Source organism: Neovison vison, chromosome 7 (genome assembly GCF_020171115.1).
Source record: "Neovison vison isolate M4711 chromosome 7, ASM_NN_V1, whole genome shotgun sequence".
NCBI lineage: Eukaryota > Metazoa > Chordata > Mammalia > Carnivora > Mustelidae > Neogale > Neogale vison.
In genome coordinates, this window is record NC_058097.1 from 152326424 (window position 1) to 152341332 (window position 14909).

Here is a 14909-nt window from a genome sequence, read left to right on the forward strand (position 1 = left end):
GATTTCCTCAACTCACCTTTAAACTCCAAGACATTCCCAAGATATGTTTTCTATAATATATGACTATTATATCTGCTTCTGTCATAATTTTGCTTGAACTCTTTACTCTAATTTGCCTGGTTTTCACATAGTACACGATAAGATTCATCACTGGAGGAACAAGTAAAAAAACATTAACTATGAGAAAATTGAAGAGAGGTGAGTTGGCAGGGGATAGAACTAAAGGTAGTTTGTGAAATCATACTTCTGTGCAAGTTCCAAGAGGTAGGACAAAATTGAGTTGTGAGATTCCTTTGCCTTCACAGTGTCATTCTAGAAATAATATATTCTACCCCACATCTTATCTAGGATGAAAAAGCAAGGATTAATAAAAAAAAATTGCACATTAATTGATTACAGTTTACTCATATTTCACAGAAAAAATGAAATTAGATTAATATCTGAATCCAAAATATATTTCTAGTTTCTGTCTAGGAAAAACATGGTCGAAAGGAATTTTCTTCATCTATTATATAGATAGATATTAGTCTAAATTGACATCCACTTCTTACTATATGTTAGTCCTATAAATATTGTATTCTGCTGAAAAAGAACTAAAAAGAGGCTAAATTTCAACAACTGCATTATTTGGTCCTTGAACTTGAAATATTTTAAAGATTATTCAAATCCTAGTATCAACAATGGGACAAGATCAAATGCTCCAGAATATAATTTGGCAGCACTAAATTTAGACAGAAAAAAACCTCAAATGGGCCCACATTTCCCCTGCTAGGTCAAAATTCTTGGTAAACAAAGGCAAGAGTACCTACTTTTTAGCAAAGACATGGCGCACTTGCTCTCGAATCTGTTTGGTCCTTACACCATAAATGATGGGGTTGAGTGAAGGTGGGATAACCAAATAGAGGTTGGCAACAAGAATGTGAATGTAGCGTGGTATGTTGTGTCCAAATCGGTGAGTGAGGAAGGAGAACACTGAGGGGATATAGAAAACACAGATGACCCCAACGTGAGAGCCACATGTGCTGAGTGCTTTTAGTCGAGCATCCTGTGATGGGAGGCGAAAGACAGCTCTCAGAATGTAGATGTAAGAGATGCCAATAAGGACCACGTTCAGCAGAAAGAGAGAGACCATGAAAAGCCCATAGATGGCATTGATACGGATGTTTCCACAGGACAGTTTTGCGACGCCCATGTGTTCACAGTAGGAATGAGGTATTACACGAGCTTGACAGAAGGGCAGGCGGTAGATGAGATAGACTATGGGAAGTGTAAACAGAACTGGACGAAACACAATGAACACACTGATACCCACCAACACCCGGGATGTCAAGATGGTTGTATAGTGGAGTGGAGCACAGATGGCCACATAGCGGTCAAAGGCCATGGCCAGCAAGACCTCAGCCTCCATGCCAGTGAGGGCATGGATCAAAAACATCTGGGCCACACAAGCCCCAAAGTTAATCTCATGAGCATCAAACCAGAAGATACCCAGCATGCGGGGCACAGAGGTTGTGGAAAGGGCCAAATCGATAGTTGAAAGGAGGGCCAGGAAGTAGAACATGGGCTCCCTCTGAAGGCTCTGCTCCATCTTGATGACCAGCAGAATTGTGGCATTGCCCAGTAAAGCCACAAGGTAAACTGAGCAAAAAGGCAGGGAGATCCAGGCATGGGCCCCTTCCAGACCCGGGATTCCAACGAGGAAGAATGTGGTTGGGTGAAAAATACTCCAGTTCTGGTATGTCATGCTGTCACTGGTCAAAGGAGGTGAAACTCTCCTCTTCTAGGGGAAAAATGAGAGAGAGCAAGACGAAGAGATCAGAAGAGAGATCAAAGTCTGAAGGGGATGTCATGTCACTTGCTGGCTCAGTGTTTCAGGATAGAGTTGATGTCAAGCTTAATGCATAGTAAGTGTGCCAATGAAGGACATATAAGAGATACCTCACAGCCATTTGATAAGGCAGGTCGAGGTCACATTCAGAGTTTCCACCCTGCCTGAGGATTGAGTTCTAATTCCAAATATGGAGGCTTGCAGCAAGCTCAGTGAAGATTTCTAATAATTAGAGCTTATCATTCACTTTGAAGGAGAATGGATGTGATTCCACTCTGGGAAATATCACTCTGATGAGTAACATTGGCAACACCAAGACTACAGATGAGGTCAAAGTTAATCTACTACAGAGGCAGTCAAAAATGCCTTTAAGCAAAAAAAGACAGAGACTGAAAGAAAGAAAGAAAGAAAGAAAGAAAGAAAGAAATAGATAGATAGATAGATAATACCTTTAAAAATTCATAATGAAAATAAATTCTAGATCCAGGAGTCTAGGTACTCACACAATTAAAATGTGAATTCTTCTGACTGATCTGTAAAAACTCTGACCCTGGCCTAGCAGCCTCTCATACACACCAGATCAGATAATAAGGGCGACCTCTTGGGATGCCTGGCCAGGTATAGAAACAGGAAATTTTATGATTCACAGGTTGCACCAAGTATCAGGTGGGAAAGGGGAAAAGAGGGTTGCCTAATGCCATGTCACACCTGTTCACTCTCACAGCATACCCAGTACTCTCAGAGCACCTGTTATCTTATCAGTGTTCACTTTACCACTGCTACGGAGCCAACACTCGGATACTTCCCTTACCAGTCCAAGACCCTGGGAAGAGAGGTGAGTTGGGTAAAAAGCCTCAAATGATTTTGGCACTAGAAAAGATATTTTTTGCACCTTTCTGGGACAATCATGTTTTAATAGAGAAGAATCTAGTTCTGCGATGATCTGAAGGGTATGGAGAAAGACACTTAAGTAATGCCTTCAAAATACTACAGAATGCATAAAGCCACTCAGAATGAGGTAAAGGAACTTGCCCTGGAATGTATGGTTCAGCAAATAAAGCAGAGATAGGAGCACCTGTGTGGCTCTGTTAAGCATCTGACTTTTGATTTCAGCTCAGTTCATGACTTCAACATCAAGAGAATGAGTCCTGCAGTGGGCTCCACGCTCAGCATGGAGTCTGCTTGAGGTTTCTCTCTCCTTCTGTCTCTGCCCCTCTCCTGTTCACACATGCCCTCTCACTCACAATAAATAAAGAAAATTATTAAAAAGCAGAGATATTTATTTTTGTCTTTGTCATACTTTCACTTTATTGTTTTTATCTTTTTCAATATAGAAAACATATCAAGGTAAAAAAAAATAAACTATCATTTGTGAGTTCAGTCCAATGAAGAAAGAACAGTTCTTCAAACTGCACAAACTCTTCTTTCTCTGTAAAAACATAAACACCTGGTCAAGTAAGAAACTATTGCCTAGAAGGGTGATGCCCAAGGTCAAGTTGGAGACTCCCTGTTGTTTAATACAGAACAACACTAGGAGCCCACTCACAACAGCAGCTCTCCACTGGCCTCATCCCTTCCTACTGACATGGAAATTAATTTAATCTAATGCACCTGACAGGATGATATTAAGGGCATTGTATCTTCCAGAGACCTTTAAACATAATATCATCCCCATTTAAAGATAATCTCATCCCCATTTAAAGATACAATTTTGGTTTTTTTCCTGCCGGGTGCAGTTGGCCACTTGGTCCTACTCTCAGGCTGCTCTGCCCATGGATGGATCTCTGCATTTCCCGCCACACCTGTTCACCAGACATCAGCCACTGGTTCACATTTTCCTTCCACAGGAATTGAGACTTTCACACAGCATCAAGCAGGGCGGCCCTTATACCTCTCTCTGAGGACTTCATGGGGAGTGCCTTTATGTTAGGCTCCTAGCACCTAAGGGATATTCCTAAGAAAACATTTCATTTTAATCCCAGCTTTATGTGAAGCTCTGGGATTGAGTCCTTGGAGACTGCGCACAGACCTCCAGATTCTATTCCCCAGACCAAAAATCCCAAGGTATATAAAAGCAAACTGAAGGATATGGAAGCAAAAGTTGAAAAGTAGGGATAAAGCACATGGTTTTTGTCATCTATACTTGACACATGTGAAAACAGACTGTCTCTCCGTGTGAATGTGGCTCTGTGGTCCAATTCGAGGGCTTACTGACTTACATAGAGAAGAAACTGGCTTACTTATTTGTCCATTTTTTCATTTATTTATTTAATAGAACTAGGTAATTTAAATTCAAATATTTGAACTAGTATAGAAGCCTTTTTTTTTTTCATTTTACTATTTCTTTTCACTAAGTTTTTTCCAACCTCCTCTCATAAAGCTGCTTTGAGTTTCCCCAAGTAGCACCAAGGGCAGAGATTCATGATCTTTTTTCCACATTGTTTTCTGTACATGAATTCCCTATCATAACCACGATTTCACCTGTACAAATTTCAAAAGTCCTATTGATTAGTGCCAAAATTTCAATACTGGTACCAGAGTGCTGATTCAAGTTCTGGCTCTGCCACATTAGCTGCTTGATTTTGGATGACTTATGTATCATTTCTGTGCCTGTTTCCTTAACTATAAAATGGGGATCAAAATAATGTCTTTCTCACTGGGTACATTTGATACAAATTAGATCTCTCTGTGTGGAGGCCAAGAAAATTAAGGCCATCCCACCTCAAGTTTAGCTGATGTGGGAAACAGAGGCAGAAGAAAATCATTAAAATTCCTTATCTACTGAAAAGCCCTTGAAACAGACAGAGTGGCTCTCTTCTGGGGACTCAACTGCCCTCACCTTGAGGTTTTGCTAAGGACAATCCTAGCCTGACCGACAACCTCTCCAACAGATCCAACCAGGGTCCTGTAAGTCTACTTTAATAATTCCTTTAGGAAACTTTATCTCTAAACCTCCAAGATAGTGTCGAGAATCATTCCCAAGCATATGGTCCACTGATATACATCTAAAGGGTCTCATGAGAAGATTTTTATTACTGGTAATAAATAACCTTTCTCCCAACAATAGCTAGCCCCTCAAGGTCCTGGAGACCTTGCTTCCAAAATTCCTTAGAGACTTACACCATCCCTAATCCCCTTTGTCCTCACACACCCCCGAGTCCACCCCTACCCTGCCTTTAAAAACTCTGACTGTAATCTGGTTTGGGGTCCAAGTCCCTACTCCGCTGTGTCAGGTATACTTGGGCCCAAGCTTAAGCTTGTCAAATAAACCCTCATGTGATTGCATTGGTGCTTGGCTCCTTGATGGTCTCTCAGACTTGAAAACTCAGGCATAACATCTGAAGCATTTAGGTCAGTGTCGTATACATAGTACATGGTCAGTCATAATTTGTTTCTTCTTCATCTTCTAAATTTCAGCTCACAAGAACAGATGCATAGATATTGTTCATGTAGAGAAAGTTTAGGAATCACCAATCAGTGCCAACTCTGTAGCCATTTTTCTTCTGAAATCTCTAATAACATTAAATATTTTCTTTTCAGGGGCACCTGGGTGGCTCAGTTATGCACTGCCTAAGACTGAGGTCCTGATCCTAGGGTCTTGGGATCAAGCAATCAGTTTCCCTGCTGAGCCTGCTTCTCCCTCCCTCTCTGCCCCTCCCCCCAATGGGCTCAGGCTTTCTTTCTCTTTCTCAAATAAATAAATAAAATCTTTTTAAAAAATTTCTTTTCGGGGTGCCTGGGTGGCTCAGTGGGTTAAAGCCTCTGCCTTCAGCTCAGGTCATGATCTCAGGGTCCTGGGATGGAGTCCCACATCGGGCTCTCTGCTCAGTAGGGAGCCTGCTTCCCCCCTCTCTCTGCCTGCCTTTCTCCCTGCTTGTGATATCTGTCTGTGAAATAAATAAATAAAATCTTTTAAAAATTTTTTCTTTTCAAATATTAGAATCAATCTTGCAGGGGCACCTGGTGGCTCAGTGGGTTAAGCCGCTGCCCTTGACTCAGGTTATGATCTCAGGGTCCTGGGATCGAGCCCCACATCAGGCTCTCTGCTCAGCAGGGATCCTGCTTCCTCCTCTCTCTCTGCCTGCCTCTCTGACTACTTGTGATCTCTCTCTCTGTGTCAAATAAATTAATAAATAAAATCTTTAAAAAATCTTGCAAAAATCATGTAGATTTTATTAGAATGTGATCTTTTTGGACTGAAGAAATTATATCCCTTTATCACACAGCTGAAGTTTCTGGGAACCTTCCTAAAATGGCATTTAGGTTTATGAAATAAAACACTGACTACAACGCATGAGAAGTAATATCTTTCTCTCATTTGACCATGCCAATCTTCTCCATCATTCTCTACAAACATGCAAGCTACTTCCTGCAAATTTATAGTTTTTTTCACCTGTACATATACAATGAAATATTCTCTTGGATCCAATAAGGTCTTTGTACAAAATCAAAATCAATTTTAAAACATTTGCTTAATGGTACATTTCTTCCTTCTTGAGTGTGAGGTAGGACACATCGAATCTTGAGAGATGCTAAGAGATATCTTGGATCCATAAAGGCAGCTAATTTTAGGAGCAAAGTGAGACACAGAATCTCAACAGCAAATATTAAAACAAACTTAGTCCCCACTGATACAGTTTATTTATTCAAATAACTGTTATATTAAACAAGACCAAAATCTGTTTGTTGTAAAAACCAATAAATTCTTTTTAATGACTAAGACAGTTTGGATTATCTTTTGAGAAACTTAAAATGTGAAATATCTCAACAGATACAGATTTAATTCTCCTCCTCCTCCTCTTCTGCCGCTGTCTTTTTCTTCTTCCTTTTTTCTTCCCTGAAAGACCTCCTTCTGAGTGGCCTCAGCTCTGTAGCTCTAGTCTGAACTGTTTGCTTTTCATGTACCTAGCTGGGAATTCCCTATTCTACTCTCCTGCTTGGAATCCCCTTTTTTCTTACCTCATGTCTTCCCATTTCACAGACAGCTCTTTACTTTTTGTGGAACACATCCTTATATTAAGTTCCAAAAACAGAATGAATGGGAGGTAGACTTTCAACATCTCTGTATGCGTGAAATATTATTTTGCCCTCAACTATGATTGATATTTTGGGTTTAGTCATTACTGGTTAAACTGTGTCCCTTTCTGCCATAAATTTATATGTTGACATACTAATAATACCCAGTACCTTAGAATATGACCTTATTCAGGAATAGGGTCATTACACATGTAATAATTTAAGTTAAAATTAGATCATACTAGAGTAGGGTGGGCCCCTGATTTAACCTGACTGGTATTCTTATTAAAACAAAAAAGCTCTGTAAGAAAACACAAGTACATCAGGAAGGCACCATGTAATCTAGGCCTGAGGCCCGGAATAGACACTTTTTCTGAGTACTGAGGAAGAAACAGCACTGCAGATCCCTCCCTCTCAGACTTACAGCCTCAGGAATTGGGAAACAAGAAATGTCTGTTGTTTAAGCCACCCAGCCTGTGGCACTTTGTTGCCACAACCCTAGTGAACTAATACAGTTATATTGGTTGAAGATGATTTTATAAGCATGATTACATTTATCATCTAACCTCCATGTGGATTTCAAGGGTTCTGATACAACTATAATTCCTATTTCTTGCAGGTAAGCTCTTTTGATTTTTCTTTCCTATTTGAAATATATAGTATCATCTTCTTAAATTTCTGAAAATTCATCCTCATTTACTAAGTGAATAGGACCTTTCTAAAATATGGCTCTATGACAGTAAAAGTTGGAAATCAGTTTTAATTTAGTATCTCCCTTTTTTCCCCCTTTCTCTTTATAACTCTTCTTTGTTGACAAATGGTTTTCTGGATTGATTGTCTATGTATATTTTTCATTATTTCATATTTTAGTCATGATTTCCCTCCTTCCTAATATTATGAGATATTTTGTTAAACACTTTTTCCTATGCTTGTACTTATTTTTATAAAAATATGTGTGGCTATTTAAGAAGCACTCCCGGATTTAAAAAAGTTTTTGTCCTATCTGAGCCCTGAGTTCTGAATCAAATGGAGGGATTTTTTTTTAATGTCAAACAAATGAACACAAAGAGCTTCAACTTTATCATTGGCAAGCTGTCAGTTGAGAATCTTGTTTAAATGTGTTCTACAGTGAAATTCCTGACACAGATCCATTGAATTAGGTGGGCCTACTGGTCCCATCATGGTCTGAGATCAGGCCTTTATAGGACTAGAACATGTCATCTATTCCTATAAAATATATTAGGAGGCATAATGTATGCTTCTTCCAGGCTGTTGGTTTCCAAAAGAAAAGACACAAAATAAATTGAGCTCATTGTTTCGTACTTCTCTAAATATATATTTTACCTTTATTCCTGTGTGTCATAAAGTTACATGGAAATGGCTTTAACCCCTTTAAGACTTTTCTTTAGGCTTTGTTAGGAAAGACCAAATATAGCTTTTGGTCCACAGGAACTGGTATGGTAACTGGGTGAGATAATGGGGTCATTACTAAGGGTAACACCCTTCGAGGCACATAGCCAAATATTCTGTTCATTACAAGGTTTCTCCACACTGCCTGTAAGCATAGGAACTCCTCTCAGTCATATATGAGACCTGAGATATGACTGGTCTCAGGTCTTATCTCTGCTCCCTCTGCTCCTTTCTGGTGGTTCTTTCCTTGCCATGGTAGTTTCTTCACAGACATACACTGACCAGTGCACAACTGAAGGCTTCTGAGGGATGTCCTGAAGTCATGTGTTTGTCTACGCACAGCTCTCTCTCCTCTCTGGTATTCTACATTGTCATTCAGGGAGACCATCAGACTCAGTTTGGGTTCTCTGCCCCTCTCTGTGACTTGATAAATTTCCAGCAAGTAAGTAAGATCAGGTCAGTCTTTGGGATCATGTTATTTTTCCCTTCTTTTAGAGATAATTTCCTTTGTTTCCTTTTTATCCAGTTTTGAGAACTATTATTTTATAAACTTTCTGACTGTTATTTAGTTGTTGAAGGTGAGGGAATAAATCTGATCCCTGTTACTCCATCATAACAATAAACAGAACTGAAATGTTTGTCTTGTATTTAATGTTTGATTGCTAAATTGTTTTTGCCCAAGTTATAACCTAATTGTATGGGTAAACGCTCTCCGAAACCATCTACATTCCAGATTTAGTGACATCCTCTTGATCTCAATGTGGTGAGTGCACTCCTGCTTAATTTTCCCACTGACTATATGTTGACTTTGGGTGAGCAATCATGACCTAGGTGCTTATCTCAACACCAGCAGGTGATTATGATTTCTAATAGCTGTACAAGGGACTAAATGAAGAGGATACATAGGTAAGTATAAAAGGATAAGGTTAAGAAGTCAGTTATAGGGATGATATTTGATAGAGAGAAGACTGGGTTTGGTAGGATCTTCAAAATTTCAGGACCACTACAGGACAAGCCTTCTTTCTTTCTTTCTTTCTTTCTTTTTTTTTTAAAGATTTTATTTATTTATTTGACAGACAGAGATCACAAGTAGGCAGAGAGGCAAGCAGGGAGAGAGAGAGAGAGAGAGAGAGAGAGAGAAGGAAGCAGGCTCCCTGCTAAGCAGAGAGCCTGATATGGGGCTTGATCCCAGAACCCTAGGATCATGATCCTAGCCAAAGACAGAGGCTTTAACCCACTGAGCCACCCAGGTTTCCCCAAGACAAGACTACTTTCTTGAAATAAATTTTCCACAACAGTTGGGCACTAGGGTCTTGTGTGTGGATCATAGACTACCAAAGATAACCTTATCTGGGTCTTTGAATTATTAAGAGATCTCAGTTGTATTATTATTTTTGAAAAAAATACAGTATGTCATTAAAAAGATTATTTTGTTACATTAAAATCTTCATAATGTATAATTCACAAAAATGTTCACATAATGCAAAGACATCATCAGAACAATGACAAAATTTCAAATTTACAAACAAGAAACTTAGAACTGAAAGAGATTTAAGGAATTCTCCAAAAAATCACCTATCTAGAAAGCTGCAACTTTAAGAATCTGATGGAGAAAATTTTCCTCCAGACCAATGCCATATGCTTTCTAAAGACTCAGACTTTGCCTAAACATGTGGAAAATTCCAAGACGAATCTGCTTGGTCCTGACACCAAGCAGATGTCAGATGTCAGATATAGATGATGGGATTGAGTACTGGTGGAAGAAGCAGGTAAACGTCTGCCATGAGAATGTGGACTATGGGAGGCAGGTGTTTCCCAAAGCGATAGTCCATGCATACCCCTATTAGAGGTACAAAGAAGATAAGCACCACACATACATGGGAAAAACAAGTGTTGAGTGCCTTTAGTCACTCTTCACGAGATGCAATGCCCAGTACAGCATGGAGAATTAGGACATAGGAGAGGAGGATGAGGACTGAGTCCGTTCCCAGTGTGATAATGACCACACACAACCCATAGATGTTGTTGACACTGGCGTCAGAGCAGGATAATTTCAGAATATCCTGATGCAGGCAAAAGGGGTGGCTTGAGGACATTAGTGTGGCAATAATGATAGCGCCTTAGTAATATGGGGGTGGGCATCACGACTCCTGCACTTCATAGCAAGAAACCCAAACCAGTCTTACCAAGCATATCATTGGTGAGGATGCTTGAGTAGTGCAGTGGATGACATATAGCCATGAATCGGTCAAAGGTCATGGCCAGCAGCACTGAAGATTCCAGGAACGTGAAGGTGTGGATGAAGAAGAGCTGAGTAAAACAGTCTCCTACTTTGATTTCCTGGGCTTCCCACCATAACACGGCCAATATCGTGGGGAGTGTAGACATGGACATGCCCAGGTCAGTTATGCCAGGATGGATAGCAGAAAAAAATGGGCTGGTGGAGTGAAGACTCATTCCAGGTAACTGAGAGGATGGTAATGTTGCCTAGAAAGGCCTCCAGGTATGCAAGACAAAATGGAATTGAGAGCCAAGCATGAACAGACTTCAGCCCATGGAAGCTCTCTAAGAGAAAGGTGGGTTCCATAGTACCACTGTTATTCCAGACCACCATGGTGGTGCTTCAGAAGCCGTTGGGTGTGACAGATGCTAAGAAAGTCACAGGCTATTCAGACTGGTTAGCATATTCTATTATATTCATGTAAAATCAATTGTTAGTTTTCTTCAAATGACTTACACAAATAAAAGTAGGAAGAAAGACCTCTGAGGCAGCTGAATCATCAGGTCAGGAACAGCTTGTAAAATATGCAGTATGGTCACAACTGTATACAGGGACCTGTGATCTTTGCTAGGATGCTCTCAGGTATACGTCACAGACTTGAAAAATTAAATTACATGCAAAATAGAGAAACGTAAACCTTTAGATAAGTTGTGTACATTACACAACAAAATTTAAGTGAAAATAATAAAGTTGCATTGATCTCCTTCAAGTTAGCCTGTAGATCAATTCTCATTCTTATTTACATTTTTTGAGAGTACCCTTATATCCTTAATCTCATTGTTTTAACATATTTTTCTGTTTTTCTAAAAATTAACATGCATGTTCTGTGAAAATGCAAAATGATGAGAAAGGAAAGGTCATGATGTATAATTTTAATATGTTTTTTTAATTTATTTTTATTTATTTTCAGCATAACAGTATTCATTATAATACCCACCACCTGGTACCCCGACCTCCGACCCCCTGCCCCTTCAAAACCCTCAGATTGTTTTTCAGAGTCTATAGTCTCTCATGGTTCACCTACCCTTCCAATTTCCCTCAACTCCCTTCTCCTCTCTAACTCCCCATGGCCTCCTTGTTATTCACTCCACAAATAAGTGAAACCATATGATAATTGACTCTTTCTGCTTGACTGATTTCACTCAGCATAATCTCTTCCAGTCCCATCCATGTTGCTACAAAAGTTGAGTATTCATCCTTTCTGATGGAGGCATAATCCTCCATAGTGTATATGGACCACATCTTCCTTATCCATTCGTCCGTTGAGGGGCATCTTGGTTCTTTCCACAGTTTGGCAACCATGGCCATTGCTGCTATAAACATTGGGGTACAGATGGCCCTTCTTTTCACGACATCTGTATCTTTGGAGTAAATACCCAATACTGCAATTGCAGGGTCATAGGGAATCTCTATTTTTAATTTCTTGAGGAATCTCCACACTGTTCTCCAAAGAGGCTGCACCAACTTGCATTCTCACCAACAGTGTAAGAGGGTTCCCCTTTCTCCACATCTTCTTCAACACATGTTGTTTCCTGTTTTGTTAATTTTGGCCATTCTAACTGGTGTAAGGTGATATCTCAATGTGGTTTTAATTTGTATCTCCCTGATGGCTAGTGATGATGAACATTTTTTCATGTGTCTGATAGCCATTTGTATGTCTTCATTGGAGAAGTGTCTGTTCATATCTTCTGCCCATTTTTTGATATGTTTGTACTGTCATTTGCAAATATCTTCTCTCATTCCGTGGGTTGCCTCTTTGTTTTCTTGACTGTTTCCTTGGCTGTGCAGAAGCTTTTGATTTCGATGAAGTCCTAAAAGTTTATTTTTGCTTTTGTTTCCTTTGCCTTTGGAGACATATCTTGAAAGAAGTTGCTGTGGCTGATATTGAAGAGGTTACTGCCTATGTTCTCCTCTAGGATTCTGATGGATTCCTGTCTCACATTGAGGTCTTTTATCAATTTTGAGTTTATCTTTATGTACTGTGTAAGAGAATGGTCGAGTTTCATTCTTCTACATATAGCTGCCCAGTTTTCCCAGCACCATTTATTGAAGAGACTGTCTTTTTTTCACTGTATATTTTTTCCTGTTTTGTTGAAGATTAATGGACCATAGAGTTGAGGGTCCATATCTGGGCTCTCTACTCTGTTCCACTGGTCTATGTGTCTGTTTTTATGCCAGCACCATGCTGTCTTGGTGATCACAGCTTTGTAGTAAAGCTTGAAATCAGGCAACGTGATGCTCCCCATTTTATTTTTGTTTTTCAACCTTTCCTTAGTGATTAGGGGTCTCTTCTGATTCCATACAAATTTTAAGATTATTTGCTCCAGCTCTTTGAAGAATACCTGTGGAATTTTGAACGGAATGGCATTAAAAGTATAGATTGCTCTAGGCAGTATAGACATTTTAACAATGTTTATTCTTCCGATCCAAGAGCATGGAATGGTCTTCCATCTTTTTGTGTCTTCTTCAATTTCTTTCATGAGTGTTCTGTAGTTCCTCGAGTACAGTTCCTTTACCTCTTTGGTTAGGTTTATTCCTAGGTATCTTATGAATCTTGGTGCTATAGTAAATGGAATTGATTCTTTAATTTCCCTTTCTGTATTTTCATTGTTGGTGTATAAGAAAGCAACTGATTTCTGTACATTGACTTCGTATCCTGCCACATTGCTGAATTGTTGTATGAGTTCTAGTAGTTTGGGGGTGGAGTCTTTTGGGTTTTCCATATAAAGAATCATGTCATCTGCGAAGAGAGAGAGAGTTGGACTTCTTCATTGCCAATTTGGGTACCTTTTATTTCTCTTTGTTGTCTGATTGCTGTTGCTAGGACTTCTAATACTATGTTGAACAAGAGTGGTGAGAGTGGGTATCCTTGTCATGTTCCTGATCTCAGCGGGAAGGTTGCAAGCTTTTTCCCATTGAGGATGATACTTGCTGTGGGACTTTCACAGATAGACTTGATGAAGCTCAGGAGTGTTCCCTCTATCCCTATACTTTGAAGCGTTTTAATCAGGAACGGATGCTGAATTTTGTAAATGCTTTTTCTTCATCGATTGAGAGGACCATGTGGTTCTTCTCTCTTCTCATATTAATCTCTTCTAATATTAATCAAGGTGAGAGAGAAAAAAAAAGTGAACAAACATAAAATATATATATATATATTTGCATATATATTTTTTTCTCTTGTCATATACTTTTTTTTTAATTTTCAGAAAAACATTATTCATTATTTTTTTTCACCACACCCAGTGCTCCATGCAAGCCGTGCCCTCTATAATACCCACCACCTGGTACCCCAACCTCCCACCCCCCCCGCCACTTCAAACCCCTCAGACTGTTTTTCAGAGTCCATAGTCTCTCATGGTTCACCTCCTCTTCCAATTTACCCAAATTCCCTTCTCCTCTCTAACGCCCCTTGTCCTCCATGCTATTTGTCATATACTTTTATTAGTCTTTGTGTTTCTCTGGTTTTGTTTGTATACTTCATATATACTTCATAAATCTTTTTTTTTTTTAAAGATTTTTATTTATTTATTTACTTGACAGAGAAAGAGAGGGATCACAAGTAGGCAGAGAGGCAGGCAGAGAGAGAGGCAGGGAAGCAGGCTCCCCTGCTGAGCAGGGAACCCGATGTGAGGCTTGATCCCAGGACTCTGAGATCATGACCTGAGCCAAAGGCAGAGGCTTAACCACTGAGCCACCCAGGTGCTTCTATATACTTCATAAATCTTAACTTGGGGTCCATTTGGGCTGAACCTTCTCTTTCATCTTCCCTTTCTTTCCTTTCTCTCTCTCTTTCTCTTTTTTTCCCTCTTTTTCTTTTTTCTTTTCTTTTGTCTCTCATATGGGTGGGGAATCCTGATTACTCAGAAGTGTTCCAGGGTGCACCTTGACTGCACCATAGTCGATACATCCCGATACATCTGTTCAGTCATCTCTCACCAAAATGACTAGGAGGAGAAATGCCCAACAGAAGAAAAATACAGAGGATGGACCTTCTGCAACAGAGCTAACAGCCATCAACATAGACAATATGTCTGAAAGAGAATTCAGGTTAACAATTATCCAGGGAATAGCTAGGTTGGTGAAAGCCATGGATGACCAAACGGAATTGATTAGGGCTGAGTGGAAAGCGACCAGAGGTTCACAATGTTAGGGCAGAGTTAAAACTACCAGGGCTGAGGTTCATAATGCTCTCAATGAGTTCCAATCTAATCTAAATTCTCTCAAAGCTAGGGTAACTGAGACAGAAGATAGAATTAGTGATCTGGAAGACAAACAGATAGAGAGAAAGGATCAGGAGGAAGCCTGGAACAAATAGCTTAGAAACCACAAAAACAGAATCAGGGAAATAAATGATGCCATGAAACGTTCCAA

At 39.6% G+C, this 14909-nt stretch overlaps 1 protein-coding gene and 1 pseudogene across 1 annotated transcript; both read right to left on the reverse strand.

Annotated features, from left to right (window-relative positions):
• Positions 1-805: 805 nt before the first annotated feature.
• LOC122914126 (olfactory receptor 52J3-like) lies at positions 806-1744 on the reverse strand. Its single transcript, XM_044260763.1, has one exon. It carries the CDS (start codon positions 1742-1744, stop codon positions 806-808), a length of 939 nt encoding a protein of 312 aa, XP_044116698.1.
• Positions 1745-9981: 8237 nt separating this feature from the next.
• LOC122913510 lies at positions 9982-10868 on the reverse strand (annotated as a pseudogene).
• Positions 10869-14909: the final 4041 nt, after the last annotated feature.